This window comes from Polypterus senegalus, chromosome 1, assembly GCF_016835505.1.
Source record: "Polypterus senegalus isolate Bchr_013 chromosome 1, ASM1683550v1, whole genome shotgun sequence".
NCBI classification, from domain to species: Eukaryota; Metazoa; Chordata; class Cladistia; order Polypteriformes; family Polypteridae; genus Polypterus; species Polypterus senegalus.
In genome coordinates this window covers 328,203,729-328,221,070 of record NC_053154.1, presented here as the reverse complement: position 1 = coordinate 328,221,070, position 17,342 = coordinate 328,203,729, and the positions used below count along the sequence as shown (strand labels likewise).

General features: G+C 42.2%; 1 protein-coding gene across 1 annotated transcript in view; it reads left to right on the top strand.

The window, feature by feature from the left end:
• Window positions 1-16,014: 16,014 nt before the first annotated feature.
• Window positions 16,015-17,342, top strand: part of stox1 (storkhead box 1) — a 97,790-nt gene continuing 96,462 nt past the window's right edge. The window contains exon 1 of the mRNA XM_039737763.1: window positions 16,015-16,830. Coding sequence (XP_039593697.1) covers window positions 16,521-16,830 — 310 coding nt within the window. The 5' untranslated portion in view covers window positions 16,015-16,520. The remainder of the gene's footprint in view (window positions 16,831-17,342) is intronic.

Below are 17,342 nucleotides of genomic sequence, written 5' to 3'. Positions count from 1 at the left end.
CAACTCACACTGCACCCAACCTCCTTGGCCCCTCCCATAGGTGGTGAGCCCATGGGGAGGAGGACCCACGTTACCTCTTGGGCTGTGCCCGGCGAGCCCCATGGGTGCAGGCCCGGCCACCAGGCGCCGCCATCGAGCCCCACCTCCAGGCCTGGCTCCAGAGGGGCCCGGTGACCAGCGTCGGGCAAGGGAAAACGTCGTCCAAAGTTTTGCTCATCATTGGAGGTTTGTTGAACCGCTCTTTGTCTCATCCCTCACCTAGGACCAGTTTGCCTTGGGTGGCCCTACCAGGGGCATAAAGCCCCGGACAACATAGCTCCTAGGATCATTGGGACACGCAAACCCCTCCACCACGATAAGGTGACGGTTCAAGGAGGAGTCCGCCACAACATATATATATATATATATATATATATAAATGTATAAATATATATAAATGTATGCCTTACCACCTACAAGGTGAATCAAAAACTGCAATTAGACTTTAGTCTGAGGGACAAGAAATAATTAGAATACTGCATTCCATTTATAATTTAGCTTGTGGGGTTATAAAAGATCCTCCCATTGACTATGCTCTAATAAATAAGCATACATTCTACCAAAACAGTGTCTAACATAACCTAACTTACTCACAAATCACTCTGATAGTGTGTGTCTCACAACATGCAGATTTTTTTTGAGAATGGGTCGCAGAGGTGCCGATGTAATTCTGTGGTCATTTTTGAGGTTGCACTTTTGTAGCACTTTGCAACTATCCTGGTCAGTGTCCATCTATTATGTTGGTGAGCTTCAACAACTGCTTTGCTGTGCCGACTGTCATGAGCATGCGCCTAGGAGACAGTTTAAGGCAGGGGTGTCCAACCCCGGTCCTGGTGGGCCGCAGTGGCTGCAGGTTTTCATTCTAACTATCTTCTTAATTAGTGAGCCATTTTTGCCGCTGATTAACTTGTTTTGCCTTCGTTTTAATTGACGTGACTCAGACCCCTTAGTTGTTTCTCTTTCCTTATTGAGCAGCCAAACAATAACGAGACACAAAACAAGACCAGCTCACCTGAAAATAAAGAAAGGTGAAGGTCTCGGTCATGTTGGTCTGCTCAGGCCACCAAAACATCTTGATGGTGGTCTTAGACAAAAACAGAAAATCAACAGTCTGCTGTGGCAGAACGAGAGCAGCAACAAGTCAGGATATTTTAATTAACAGCAAGAATTGGCTTCTCATTATGAAGCTGGTTGTGAAATCGGTTGGAGTTTGAAGCCCCCATTTAGCAGGTCATCTGTTGGCTCGTTTCACATCTTATTTCTGTTTGGCTGCCATTTAATGAAGAAACTAATCAACTCAGAGGACTGAATCCTTAAAAACAGGGCTATTAAAATGAAGGGAAAAGGAATTAATTAGCAGTGAAAAGTGGTCACTGATTAGGAAAAGGTGAGAATGAAAACCTGTAGCCACTGCGGCCCACCAGGACCGGAGTTGGACACCCCTGGTTTAAGGGCTTTGGTGATGGTAATTCTCCGCAGCTCCAGGGGGTGGCGCTGTGTGATTACATTCTTTCTATTCCTCCCTCTGCTGACCTGAAGACTGACAACTCTCCTCTAGTGACATTACTTCCGGTGTCTGTCCACCTGCACCCGCCTCTTTCTGGCCATTTGACCATAAGAACCGCCATCTTGGGCGGTCATTTGTTAGTACTCACATCTGAAGAAGACATTTTGTGTAGTTGACAGGTTTATTTTGAAAATCTTTATCATGCATTCATGCGGGGTCCGCCTCTGGGTGCCCCAAAACTGAAACTGTCTCTGTCTTGTTCTTATATAACACATCTTCAAGTGATTATGTATTTATTAAAAAAAACATGGACCATGGAGCTTTCGAAGGATAAGAAGGATAGGCCGTTTATATAGCCTGACTTGTATGGAGATACTTTTAAATAAGGTGGTGATTATCAAAGATGAAATGGAGGCTTTACTACTCAGTACAGGCATCCAAATGAAATGTCAGAATGTCAGTATCATTATTTTTTGACACATACATAATTTTATAGATTTTATGACCAACAGTTCAAACACTGACTTTTTGGCTTGTCTGGAGCTCTGTTAGTTGCCTCTGTGGCTTTTAAATCTCCAGTCTCAAAGTGCTAATTGCCAGACATCTTTATAGCTGACACATACCGCTAATAGGCATTCAGCCTAATACGACCCACATTTATAATTAAGGCTCAGTTACCAAGTTCTCTTTGTTCAGGTGGCACCCACCGCTGGGCAGGCATTAAACAAACTTGGGTCTGCAGCCCATGCAGAGTATGGGAAACAATCATCTTGGCCAATGGAGAACTCCATGGGTCCGAGCGATTACAAGAGCATCTCTCTGTCCCATTTTAGCCCGTCTAATGCACACCAGCGCTGACAGTATTGTCATGGTCACACTTGACCAGATGATCTTTGAAGTTCTGCTGCTTTCTGAGGTTACAAGAACTTGTGAAGTGGCACCCTTTGGCAAAAATTGCCCACTTCTGTTAACTTCAAAACAGCCATAAAAAAAGCAAAAATGTTGAATCCTCCTCACGGATCTGAGGCAAATCTGCTTTCAATTTGAGAAAGGCGTTTGATATACTGCACTGCACGTCAGAGAGCAACTTGGCCTTCAGGCGACAAGGAGGGTGGAGCAACCTGACAAAACCGGTAGGTAATGTGAGACGATTAGGCCCAAAAATAAAAGCATCGCATTTTTAGAAATGTTCTGCTCTTTGAGGTGGAAGAATTTGGGCTTGGCAGTACTGGTGGTGCAAACTCGGCTTGAAGTCAGAGGTAGTAAGTGATTTGTTTGAGCTGTGCAACAAAATCAATTCATCTGTCCATCCATCCATCTATTTTTGGGACCCCTTATTTGTTTTAGGGTTGAGGAGAGTCAGTGCTTATCATATCAGAATTTAGCACCAAGTGGATACCAGCTGTGGTCAGAAGGTCCGTCCGTCACAGGGCACAGGGGCCACGCAGTCACAAAATAACATAACGCACATGTCGTTGGGATGTTAGAGAAGTAAATGTGGTGGAAAATGCAGCACCTTTTTTCCCTGAAAGGGTTTTTTTTTTGTGGAGCTCAGGGGCTGTCAAAAGGCAGGGCCTGTTAAAGCCCACTGTGTTACTCCTTGTGTGATTTTGGGCGATACAAAAATAAATTGTATGGTCACTCTGGTTGAGCTCCGGATAACCTGTGTGGACATGGGAGAAACTTCCAGAAGGATAATCATCACTGCAACGCTCCATTGTTCTGGGCTTTATGGTAGGGTGACCAGATGACACACGAAAGCCTGCTTGGAGTTTGCAAAAATGTACCTAAAAGACTCTAAGACTGCCATGAAACTAAGATTTAACAAAATAACATCAAGTCAAGATTTCACTGTGGCACATTTTTCCATGTGTTTACGGTTCTTTGTGTGAAGAAAAGGTTACTAACCTTTGTGCATTTCTGGCCTTAACAAGTTTCCAACCAAATCTCCATGTTCTTGTTAGGTCAGATTATTTCGGGACATAATGTGAGCTACCACAGCTATGCTGATGACACACAAGTGTATTTCTCAATAGCACCTGATGACTCCAACTCTGTTGTTTCACTAACACAATGTCTTACTTGTGTTTCTAGATGGATGAATAGTAATTTTCTCAAGCTAAATAAAGAGAAAACAGAAACTTTAGTGATTGCCAATAATAGATATAGTGAGATTATTAGGAATAAACTTGATGCATTAGGATTAAAAGTCAAGACAGAGGTAAAGAATTTAGGGGTAACTGTTGACTGTGACCTGAATTTTAAATCGCATATTAATAAGATCACTAGGACAGCATTTTTTCACTTAAGAAATATAGAAGAAGTTAGACCTCTAATATCATTGAAAGATGCTGAGAAATTAGTTACTGTATTTTTATTTTTACTGTATTACTGTAACGCACTCCTCTCAGGACTACCCAAAAAAGACTTCAATCGACTGCAATGAGTGCAGAATGCAGCTGCTAGAATCTTAACTATGAAAAGAAAATCCGAACACATCACCCCAGTTTTGATGTCACTACACTGGTTGCCTGTGTCATTCAGAATTGACTTTAAAATACTGCTTATGGTTTATAAAGCCTTAAATAATCTCGCCCCATCTTATATATCGGAATGCCTGACACCTTACACTCCAAATCGTAACCTTAGATCTTCAAATGAGTGTCTGCTTAGAATTCCGAGAGCTAAACGTAAAAGAAGTGGTGAGGTGGCCTTCTGCTGCTATGCACCTAAAATCTGGAATAGCCTGCCAATAGGAATTCGCCAGGCTGATACGGTGGAGCACTTTAAAACACTGCTGTAAACACATTACCTTAACAGGGCTTTCTCATAGCTTCATCTTAGTTTAATCCTGATGTTTTGTATATTCAATTAATTTTCATAACTATTCATGGTGGCTCCAAAATCCCTACTAACCCCTACTCTCTCTTCTGTTCTCTTCCCGGTTTTCTGTAGTGGCGACCTGTGCCACCACCACCTGATCAAAGCACCGTGATGTTCCTGATGGATTAAAGGCCAGAAGTCCACGTGACCCTCATCATCAAGTCCTTCCATGAGAACCTTGAATTTCATGAGGACTGATCATTAATGTTAGGTAGAGTGCCCAGAGGGGGCTGGGCGGTCTACTGGTCTGGAACGCCTGCAGATTTTATTTTTTCTCTAGCCGTCTGGAATTTTTTTGGGCCATCGGACCTTACTTTTATTCTATGTTAATGAGTTTTGTCTTATTTTAATTCTTCCTTTGTCTTTTTTCTCCTTCTTCATCATGTAAAGCAATGTAAATAAATGTTGTTGTTGTTGCAGACATTTTTGAAAGTAGCCACAGGAGTCCACCCTACTAATCCCCATCATAATTTTAAACACTTTAGTCATGTCACCTCTTAATCTCTGTTTATTTAAACTGAAAGGGTTCAACTTCAAGTCTTTCCTCATAACTCATCCCATGCAGTCCTGGAATCAGTTTAGCTGCTCTTCTCTGGAATTTCTCCAGCGCTGCTATGTCCATTTTGTAGCCTTGAGACCAAAGCTGCACTCAGAACTCCAGATGAGGCCTCACTAGTGTGCTATAGAATCTCCCTCAATTTGTACTCCACACATCAGGGCGCTATATAACCTAACAACCTTTAAGCCTAGCTGATCACTCCTGCACACCGTCATCTCATCCACATCTTTACTCCAAATTGGGTGCCAGCCATGCTAATGGGGTGATGTGTTGCGCTGCAATCCTCAAGCTCATTGTTTCCTGTTTGAAGACAATCTCCACAGGTCCTGCTGGTTCATTTCAATTGTGCTTAGGATTGATGAGTTCTTGTGCTTCTTCTGAATTTAATGTGCTTTGTGGTTTACTGGATATTTGACATTTTTTTGGGGATTTCATATTGGGACTTTTGGTTGTATTGGATTGCCATATTGTTTTGGGCAAACCCTACTGCCTTTGTGTTCCACAGAGCTTCTTTGTTACCGAAGAGCATATTTGTGAAGAACAAATCTTTTATTTTATAAAGATTCCGCAAGGCCATCTTTGTATCTAGCAGGGGGTTTTGATGAGGTGGTTTTCCTCCTCTAATGAACATTTTCCTTAAGTGTTTCTTGGAAGTTGCATACTCTAGGACTCCTAGTCATAGCAACACCAAAACTTAGACATTTTCAAGCATGTGAGTTTGGGGAGTGTTTAATGGGTTACACACAGGAGAAACATGGGGAGAAGGTTAAGGGTGTGACACAGGAAATAACCTTCCTGTTTTTCTACCTAGTCCGGTCTTGGCTTCACCTCTTTGGAATGCAGAATGAACTCAGCTTCTGAAGAGGTCAGACCTCAATGCATCAATTCCTGACCCAGACCTATTTTTGGTTTGTTGGTGCGATGGCATTCTTACATTTTCAACTTTTCATCTTGGACATTAAACAGGATACTCTGCAGGACCCCGGATATTTATTGTCTCTTCCTTCACAACATGTATGGACCACACCTTGAGAAAAATGTCTTCCTTCTCATAAGTAGATATTCTCTCCAACTTGCAGGGAAAAACTTGGGGGGTTGGTGGCAGCATTGGCACTCCAGCCACTGTAAAAAAACTTCACACTGTTCTATTTGAACTAGTGTGGTGCTGAGGTGTTCTAGTCCAGGTGGTTCAGCGTGAGGTGGAGGCACCAATGTGCTATCAGCCCATGCTTCCAACCCCCACGTTTGCATTGTTTTTGGACGTCTCTAGCGCCTTCAATACCATCCAACCTCTGCTCCTTAGGGACAAGCTGACCGAGATGGGAGTAGATTCATACCTGGTGGCATGGATCGTGGACTAGCTTACAGACAGACCTCAGTATGTGCGTCTCGGAAACTGCAGGTCTGACATTGTGGTCAGCAGCACAGGAGCACCGCAGGGGACTGTACTTTCTCCTGTCCTGTTCAGCCAACATACATCATACTTCCAATATGACTTGGAGTCCTGCCACTTGCAAGAACCTAATCAAGGACTTTGTTAAATGGTGCGACTCAAACCACCTACAACTGAACACCAGCAAAACCAAGGAGCTGGTGGTGGATTTTAGGAGGCCCAGGCCCCTCATGGACCCTGTGATCATCAGAGGTGACTGTGTGCAGAGGGTACAGACCAATAAACACCTCAGAGTGCAGCTAGATGACAAATTGGACTGGACTGCCAATACTGATGCTCTGTGCAAGAGAGGACAGAGCCGACTATACTTTCTTAGAAGGCTGGCATCCTTCAACATCTGCAATAAGATGCTGCTGATGTTCTACCAGATAGTTGTGGGGAGTGTCCTCTTCTACGCGGTGGTGTGCTGGGGAAGCACCATAAAGAAGAGGGACGCCTCACACCTGGACAAACTGGTGAGGAAGGCAGGCTCTATTGTAGGCATGGAGCTGGACAGTTTAACATCTGTGGCAGAGCGACGAACACTGAGCAGGCTTCTGTCAATCATGGAGAATCCACTGTATCCACTGAACAGGATCATCTCCAGACAGAGGAGCAGCTTCAGCTACAGACTGCTGTCACCATCCTGCTCCACTGACAGACTGAGGAGACCCCACACTATGTGACTCTTCAATTCCACCCGGGGGGGGTAAACGTTAACATTACACAAAGTGATTGTCTGTCTGTTATACCTGCATTGTTATCACTCTTTAATTTAATATTAATTTAATCCATAATAAAAATGGATTGGTGGGGTCTGAACTCTTTAGAGATGGTTTTGTAACCTTTTTCCAGCCTGATGAGCATCAACAACTCTTTTTTTGAGGTCCTCAGAAATCTCCTTTGTTCGTGCTGTGATACACTTCCACAAACATGTGTTGTGAAGAGCAGACTTTGATAGATCCTGTTCTTTAAATAACACAGGGTGCCCACTCACACCTGATTGGCATCCCATTGAGTGAAAACACCGGACTCGAATTTCACCTTCAAACTAACTGATCATCCTAGAGGTTCACATACTTTTGCCACTCACAAATATGTAATATTCGATCATTTTCCTCAATAAATAAATGACCAAGTATAATATTTTTGTCTCATTTGTTTAACTGGTTTCTCTTTATCTACTTTTAGGACTTGAGTGAAAATCTGATGATGTTTTAGGTCATATTTATGCAGAAATATAGAAAATTCTAAAGGGTTCACAAACTTTCAAGCGCAACTGTAATGCAAATTAAATTCAGCAGCACTCAACTGGTCTTGACTTAAAAACAGTGCCAGCTGGAGACCTTCTTTCATTTCATAACTATGATAGACTGGTGCCCAGTCCAGGGTTAGTTCCTAACTTGCACCTTAAGGATTAAGCAGGTTGGAAAATGACAACACATAACAAAACATAAAAAAATTCATCATTAACAAGCTTTAAAATACTCAACACTCCTTTTATTTCTATTATCATGATAAAGGTGGCTTTCTCTCACCAGCAGACATTTCTTAACATAAGAAGTTTATTGTGAAATACTGAATTTTGAGTGATCAGGCTCCCATGTCATGAACACAACATATAAATGTCCCACTAATCAGCCCCTTTGCCGTACTTGTCCTTCCAGCAGACATTTATTAAGCTGCTATTATTATGCTTTTTGTACATTTTTGTACATTTTTGTATGTACTGCTGCTGGATTATGTGAATTTCCCCTTGGGATTAATAAAGTATCTATCTATCTATCTATCTGTTTTCTTTTTACATTATTATCAATCTACATATCAAATATGGGGCTTTGGATATCAAATATTCTGCATTTAAAATCTATTTTGGTGTATCTTGCTTTTATCAAAAGATCAACTTTCTTTTCATTTTTGCCACAACACTATATTTGACTTGGAAACCATTCCCAGAATTCTCCAGGATGCGCTCGTCTGTGATGTCTTCGCGCGGCAGTATAAAGGTCAGACACATTAGTTCTTTAAGTGTTCGACCTTGATGGATAAATCTCCTAATTGCTTTGCTAAAAGAATTGTATTTTTATTATTCCTGGGTAACAAATCCTTGCCTTGAACTTTATTTGATTTTCCTTTTTCTTGACAGTGTTCTAGGGTTAGTGAAAGATCAGCTTTGACTTTTAGCATTGACCTTGGCCTGTCCCCAACCTCCACATCGTCTTGTCAAAATCTTTATTGTTATTTATTTAATTTATTGTCTCTGATGAGCATGTAGAGCTATCAGGAGAGACCCATTCAGTAATAATGAGTATATTTTAACAGCCTTTCATTTTCACTGTGTCAGTTGTTCTTCTCCAGTTTCTTCTTCTCTCCAGATTTCTTTGACCTGCATGTGAGTCAATGGAGCTGATTTAACCAATATGTCGGTCGGTACGGTGCCATTCTGTCAGTCTGTTAAACAAACTTGATTTTCCATATTTTGGATGGCATGGTTTCACAGTGGTACTGCTGCTGCCTTGCAGTAGGGAGACACGCATTTGTGTCCCGGGTCCTGCCTGCATGGAGTTTGCATGTTTTCCTCGTGTCCCTCCAGGTGCTTCAGTTTCCTTCCACTACAAAAAACCATGCAGGTTAAGTGAATTGGCAGTGCAACTTCTCTCTAGTGTGTGTGAGTGTACGTGTGTGTGTTTTCCCTGCGAGAGTTTGTTCCTGACTTGTACCCAATGCTAGATGGGATAGTCTCCTGCCCCCCACAAAGACACTGGTCTGGATTAAGCAGGTCAGAAAATGACAAGACATTTTCCCTTTTTAACACTACATGGTAAATATTGCTGATTTCGAACAACAAACATAACTTGATCCTTACAACAATTCAAGCGTGATAACTGAAACCTTCTTTTTTGTTGTTCTCTTTACGATTTGTAATGAACTTTCTCCCTTTTTTCCCTTTTCAGACTTGTAATGATAAAGCCCCTGTCTAACTCCTAATGGTTTCCACATTTGTCAAGTGTTAGCATTGGCAGTTATTGTGACTGGCTCAGGGTCACACAGGAAGCCAGTGGTGAGTAATAAAGCAACAGCTTTGTGATTTACAATCTGACACCTTAGCTTCTCAGGAGGGAACTGCCTGCCAAATAAAAGAATACAAACTTCCTCCCACCACATTATTATTTGATAAAACATAGCAAAAAGAAGACTATAGCTTAAATAATGAAGAGTCAAATAAATAAAGTCAGACATCAATTGAGGGGCTATGAGTTAAACTTTGGAGGTTAAAGATTTGGAAGGGCTGTGTTAGGACTTCCTTCAAATATTTGCAGCCATGCGTACTCAAAGGGAGTTGTTCTGTTTTCATGAAATGAGCACTTGAGATGTGAGCTCGGCTTTTTCTTCCATAATATATGATGTTTGAAAGTGCTCTCTAAGAATTCATGTGACATCCCTGATCTGCCTTCCATTTTCTTGATTATTTTAGTCTAGTTCAAGGTCAGGGGAAATTTGAAAAATAACTTTAGATTGTTGCGATGATACTCTTACATTTTCATCCTTTTATATATATTTATTGTCACACACATGCCATTGGGCGACAACCTCAGGGGTCATTTGATAGTAATTACCCTCCAAACCAGGAGTTGATGGAATCATCTAATGCCTCTCTTCTACCTCCCTCTGAAGAAAGAATGACTGACAGACTGACATCACTTCCAGTAACCAGTCTACCGAACCCGCCGCTTCCTATGAGTCTCCTACGTAAATCATCATCTTGGAACGGTACAATGACAACAGTCTGTAGAATACTTGTTTTGTTCAATGTTCAATGTATTGTTCCATCATAATATACGAGGATAGCTTTGGTGCCCCAAACCTTTATGATCTCTTTGCTTATTCTTTTACTATATATATATACTGCTCAAAAGAATTAAAGGAACACTTTTTAATCAGAGTATAGCATCAAGTCAATGAAACTTCTGGGATATTGATTTGGTCAGTTAAGTAGCACAGGGGGTTGTTAATCAGTTTCAGCTGCTGTGCTGTTAATGAAATTAACAACAGGTGCACTAGAGGGGCAACAATGAGATGACCCCCAAAACAGGAATGGTTTAACAGGTGGAGGCCACTGACATTTTTCCCTCCTCATCTTTTCTGACTGTTTTTTTCACTAGTTTTGCATTTCGCTATGGTCAGTGTAACTACTGGTAGCATGAGGCGATACCTGGACCCTACAGAGGTTGCACAGGAAATCCAACTTCTCCAGGATGGCACATCAATGTGTGTCATTGCCAGAAGGTTTGCAGTGTCTCCCAGCACTGTCTCAAGGGCATGGAGGAGATTCCAGGAGACAGGCAGTTAGTCTAGGAGAGCTGGACAGGACCATAGAAGGTCCTTAACCCATCAACAGGACTGGTATCTGCTCCTTTGGACAAGGAGGAACAGGATGAGCATTTCCAGAGCTCTACAAAATGACCTCCAGCAGGCCACTGGTGTGAATGTCTCTGACCAAACAATCAGAAACAGACTTCTTGAGGGTGGTCTGAGGGCCCAACGTCCTCTAGTGGGCCCTGTGCTCACAACCCAGCGCAGTGGAGCTCGATCGGCATTTACCATAGAATACCAGAATTGTCAGGTCCACCAATGGCACCCTGTGTTTTCACAGATGAGAGCAGGTTCACCCTGAGCACATGTGACAGACGTTGAAGGGTCTGCAGAAGCCATGGAGAATGTTATGCTGTCTGTAACATCATTCGGCATGACCAGTTTGGTGGTGGGTCAGTGATGGTCTGGGGAGGCATATCCATGGAGGGACGCACAGACTTCTACAAGCTAGACAAAGACACCTTGACTGCCATTAGGTATCAGGATGAAATCCTTGGACCCATTGTCAGACCCTACGCTGGTGCAGTAGGTCCTGGTTTCCTCCTAATGCACGACAATGCCCGGCCTCATGTGGCAAGAGTATGCAGGCAGTACCTGGAGGATGAAGGAATTGAAACAATTGAATGGCCTTCACGATCCCCTGACTTAAACCCAATAGAACATCTGTGGGACATTATGTTTCGGTCCATTAGGCGCCGCCAGGTTGCTCCTCAGACTGTACAACAGCTCAGGGATGCCCTCATACAGATCTGGGAGGAAATGCCACAAGACACCATCCGTCGTCTCATTAGGAGCATGCCCCGACGTTGTCAAGCATGCATACAAGCTCGTGGGGGCCACACAAGATACTGAAAAGCATTTTGAGTAGCAGAAATTAAGTTTTTGAAAAAATGGACTAGCCTGCCACATCTTCATTTCACTCTGATTTTAGGGTGTCTACACAATTGAGCCCTCTGTAGGCAGAAAACTTTTATTTCCATTAAAAGACTTGGCATCCTTTTGTTCCTAAGACATTGCCCTGTCGTTATTTGTATAGATATCCAACTTCATATTGAGATCTGATGTATCTAATGTGTTTCTTTAAAGTGTTCCTTTAATTTTTGTGAGCAGTGTATATATATATGGCATTTGTAGTCTGAATCACAGTCTGATTGTGTGGGTGGTTACCTACCAGATAACGTTTGTGGTTGGTTTGCAAATAGGCAAACATCCGCCATGGTGCCCTCTTTCAGTTTGCGAAATGCAGATCATAGAATATAGAGTACGCCCTAATTCTGGGTTCATCAGGCGTACACACTCACTGCACCCCCTCTCGGGAATCGAACCTCAGACGTCAGCGGTGAAGCCTCTTACATTGCGCCATGGTGGGTGGTTCATTTTATTTGACAGCATGTAGATTGGGATAATTACAGACAATCTGATTGTATATTCGTAGTCTGAATCACAATCTGATTGTATGGGTCTTACCCCGATCTACATGCTGTCAAGTAAAACGAACCACATGCCGTGGCGCAACATAAGAGGCTTCACCGCTGACGTCTGAGGTTCGATTCCCGAGAGGGGGTGCAGTGAGTGTGCACACCTGACGAACCCAGAATTAGGGTGAAACACGTGTCGCGTACTCTTTGCATTATTTGACAGCAAAACTTTGCAACATATATATATATATATTAAAGAAAAAATCCTGGGAGAGAAAGACAGGAGACGAGATGTGATGTTCACGTGAAGATCACGGAAGACACTTAAAAGACCTGTGAGACGAATGAGATTGGCCACGGAGCGTCTCGCGATGACGTAGAACATGAGATTCTTGTAGGACACACCCTACTTACAACCAATATCAAATAAGACCACGGGCAGCAAAACACTCAGTCGTGTAAAGGTTTGAGCACACGCAGATCGAGGGCTGTCAGCGCATATAAAGTGTATAAGGACAAAACGTTGTAAATGAAACGTCGACAACTAAGCGAAGAAGAAAGCAGTGTGGAGAAAAGAGACTCAAAAGCATTGAAGAGACAAAAAAGAAAAAGAATAGTCTAGGTGCAAATTCAGAAAATAAGGAAAGTAATTATCAGCCCGGAACAAGTGGAATTGAAAAAAAAGCACGTCCAATCGGGCTCAGAATTAAAAGACAAAGTAGAACTTCATAAAGACGTTCAAAAACGTTGCCGCTATACACATGCAGAGCAGGTTAGAGATTATGAAAGCAGTGGAATTTGAAAGGCTCAAAAAAAAAAACCGGATACTCGTGGAGTAGGAAAATTAGAAAGTAAAGATTGCAGTAGTGCAAACAAACAGAAATTATTACTTGAAAAAGGGAACATAATCACAACAGACCAGGTGTCACTGAAAAAAAAGCAGGACAAAGCGAGGTCAGAAATAAAAGACAAAGAGTAGGACACAAAGTAAAATGTTATAAAGAGGTTAAAAAACAAGGACATGCAGAACAAGATACAGAATATGAAAGCAGAAAAAAACGACAGTGTCAAAACAAAGAAAGTAAACATCACATTAGCGCAAAAAAAAAAAGAAATTATTACTCGGAGAAATAACAAAAAGGCGAATAGAGATTGAATATATGGACATAGGTGATATGTCAGAAGTATGTAAATTTTGTAAGGCTTTGAAGTTTAAGTCAGAGAATCTCAAAAATGGAGTTTACCTCACATGCATTTATTGGTTACTTTCCAAAAAAAATTATTAACTGCTGATGTGTGAATTTCCCCTTGGGATTAATAAAGTATCTATCTATTTATCTGATGATGTTGATCGTTTGTCTGTGCTGAAATTTCAAACAGACAAACCTATCCTGAATTATGGTACAAAGTCATTAAACACGTGTCTCACTGACCTCATTTAAAAGATTCAGCATATTGGGACTCGAAAGATTCCAAATATTGTTTTTACAGAAGTTCTGAAAAAAAAGTGAAACTAATGAAACAGCAACAATTCAAAGAAAAAAAAATAATAAAAGTGTGTATCCGGAAAACCAAACACAGGGGTTGGCCAACAAAGCGAGCAGGGGGCCAAGTCCCCTAGATATATATATATATATATATATATATATATATATATATATATATATATATATATATATATATATATATAAATGTTGAATGATGACCTTGTGTGGGTGGGTGTACTGGCCAGGAGGCCATTCCAATGTAAGGGCAGGCGAAGGCAGCTTACTCATGCTGTTTCCCTTCCCAAGACAGTAGATGGCAGCCATCCCAGGCTGGGATCACCACAAGGATAACCGCCGGGCATGCTGGGTTTTGTAGTCCCAGAGGACATAGGGTATATATATACGGTTCCTTGGGGTCCATAAGGAGGACCTGCATTGTTTGGGAGTCCCTACTCTGTGGCACTTCAACCTCATCCAGAAGTGCTTCAGAGCCACTGCTTTATACCATTGGCAGAACTTCCAGGATAGGATAAAAAGAGCAGCCTTACTTCAGTCTGGGAGCCAGAGTCAGAAGGAAGAGGGCAAAGCTTGCTGGAGCAGCAAAACAGAAAAGGCAGAGAGACAACAAAGACAAAGAATTGCTGTGTGCTGAAATTGTACTTGTACTGGTGGTGTCGGAAACTCTTCCAGGAAGAATTTCACACAGAATAAAAGAGTTTGTTTGTGGCAACTTGTGTTCAAGTTTGTGTTGGGTGTTCGGAGAGCTGCAGTGCCCCCTGGTGGCCACCATATATATATATATATATATATATATATATATATATATATATATATATATATATATATATATATATATATATATATATATATATAGTAAGAGGAGAACAAGACAATGATAATGATTTTGGGGTACCAGCCTGTAACTCATTACAATTGAAGGTTTGCACTAAAACAAAAACACATAAGCTGCAGAAACGTTTTTCCAGATGTGAGTTCAAATCAGAACTAACAAAGATGGCAGAGCTTCCAATGTTGAGTCCTTCTGGCAAGAAGAGATGTGTCCAGGTGGACAGACACTGGTAGTGACGTCAGAAGTTTTATAGCCATCAATCACCTGGCCTGCCAGGGATAAAGTGAAAAGGAATTAGGAAACAGTGACAACCCCTGGAATGGCTGTAGAATTACATACACTAGAGCCCTTCAGTTGCCACCATGCATGTGTGTAACTATATATATACATATATATATATATACACATGAAGGGAGTCAGAATCAAACACAACTCAACCACAGATAGTTTCAAGTTCAATTAGATAATAATTTATTAACAGTAGTACCTTTCCAGGTTTTAATCCACCAACAATAATCAAATGGCACACAAACAGCTTCCGTCTTCATCCCATCCTCCTTGAGCATCATCTAACTGCCTGTAAACTCTGGCTCCCTGATGCAGTGACATGGCTCCCTGTTTATCTTGAATCCAAGAGTGCTCCTGGGATTGAGATGTCAACCTACAGAAGTGCTTACAGGTCACAAGGAAGCTGTAAGCTTCTTTTCTATAGCACCCTCTGACTGCACCCAAGGACCCCTTACAAACTTGTCTCTCCAGCTTCAGCTCCAAGGCAACCCTGTTCAGTCTGGGCCATCTGATAGCTTGTTGAAAGCTCCTCTACAACAGTCCAAGTTACATACTTCAGCTTATCTATCAGACTGTAAACCACAAAGATGCAGATTTAGATCCCACCAGTGACTGACTATGTAATTACAAGTGAGTAACTTACATGTACTTCAATTGCAGGAAAAAAGAAGCAGTTTGTAGTACTGTTGTGCATAGATCTGAATAAAGGCTCATTAGATAAATGTTAATTGTTGAAGAACAACCTTCACACAGGGCTGGATTAATCATTACGCAAAATAAGAATGTCCTTAGGCCATCAAGTGGAGGGGGAAGCCATAGAGATTTTCTGTTGCAGGATTTACAATGGACCATAGGGTGAAAAAATTGCAAATGGCAGAAATAAATTGGAGGCAAACATTATTTTCCATCTTCCTGAAAGTTGTGATTCATCACAAAATATATTATATATATATACTGTATATATATATACACATACATACATACATACATACATACATACATACACATACATATAGGGCACCAAAATCTTTTGAGTGTTTTGGGCATCTAAAGCTCTTAGTCTTGCCCTGCCTTCACAGCAGAATAGATGAATACAGCTGTTTCAACTAGTTAAACAGATGTGTGTTGGTGTGTAAGCGAGTTCATACTCGCTTGACGATCCGATCTGATACGCCATCCAGAGTTGGTCTCCTACCTTGCTTGAAGTCCTACCGAGATAAATTTCACTCACTTAGAACCCTGAATTGGACCATAAGGTTTCGAAAGCGAGTGAATAAATGGGAAAAGCAGTAAGTCTTCAACTATGTTCCAGTAAGTCTTCGCCCAAAAAAATCTCTCCGTTTGCTGTCCTTCGCTTGTGTTCAGTCGGGAAGCGGCCGGCTAGTAAGGGGCGGTGTCACCACACCTGTACACTATGCTAATATCTTCACACTGACCACGCCTTCGTCTACTGCTATTGGCCCGAGGGATTCAATGAGCTTTTCCCAGTGAACGCCTCTCCCGCAGAATGCGGCTTCCAGTTACCTAGGAAGCGGAGATCGCTCAGTGAGTAGAGAGAGGTTTCCAAGATAAGGGCGCAAGATTCGTCGGTTTGTTTTTGCAGCATGTTTTGGAACGAGCATGGAGGAGTAAAAAGTACTTGTCTTGGTTGGTGACTGGATAGGACTGAAGACTATCGCCAATATGTCTCAGCCGTCTCGCCTCGTGCAGCTATCAGCCACATCGCTGGCTCTTGTGCTGTGCAAAGACGACGGCCACCGTGGCGACGGCACACCTAGCGGCCAGGAGATCTTCTCGGACTTTAAGGCGCAGAATCTGCAGAGCTTCTGGAACAAGCGGCTGGTAAAAGCCATGGCCGAGGTCCACTTCCAAGGATGGATGGATAACTGCGTGCTTCTTGTGCAAGGAAGGAACAGCGCCCTGGATGTACTGCGAGAAGCGTGGATGAGGAGGGCTCTGAGGCACCCGAAGGGCTTCGTAATCCGAGCAGTAGGTAGGTCAATTTAAATCGAGTCTACCCATGCCGTACAAGCTTAAAGAGAGTGTAAACAATACGTGAAAATATATTATATAGCTCCTTTCATAAAGCAGACCCAAATTGGGCACTCAACTCAGCACATGTAGACTTGTATTAGTAAATACGTGCTGAGTTATTTGACTCGGATTACATTTCCGTGCGCTTGCCGCACTCGCGTGAAGCTAAATTGATATATCAAAATGAGAGAAGCTCCAAGCCCTCATCCATGCACAATGTAATGGTTCTCAGGAATGTAGGCAGTTATTCACTCACGACGAAAACTTGAAGCCCATTCGAACGGAAATGGTCCTTCAGCCGGGAACCGAACAGGGGTTCGAGTGCCCTTGAGGGTGGTTGGCGACACAATGTCTTCATTTCGCGCTGCATGTATCATGCACGGTTGTGCTGAATAAGATTCCAGACGGGCTTTAAATTTGCAGCTGTTGTGTAATTTAGAAACACGCGATGGCGCAGGAGTTGTCGCTGCC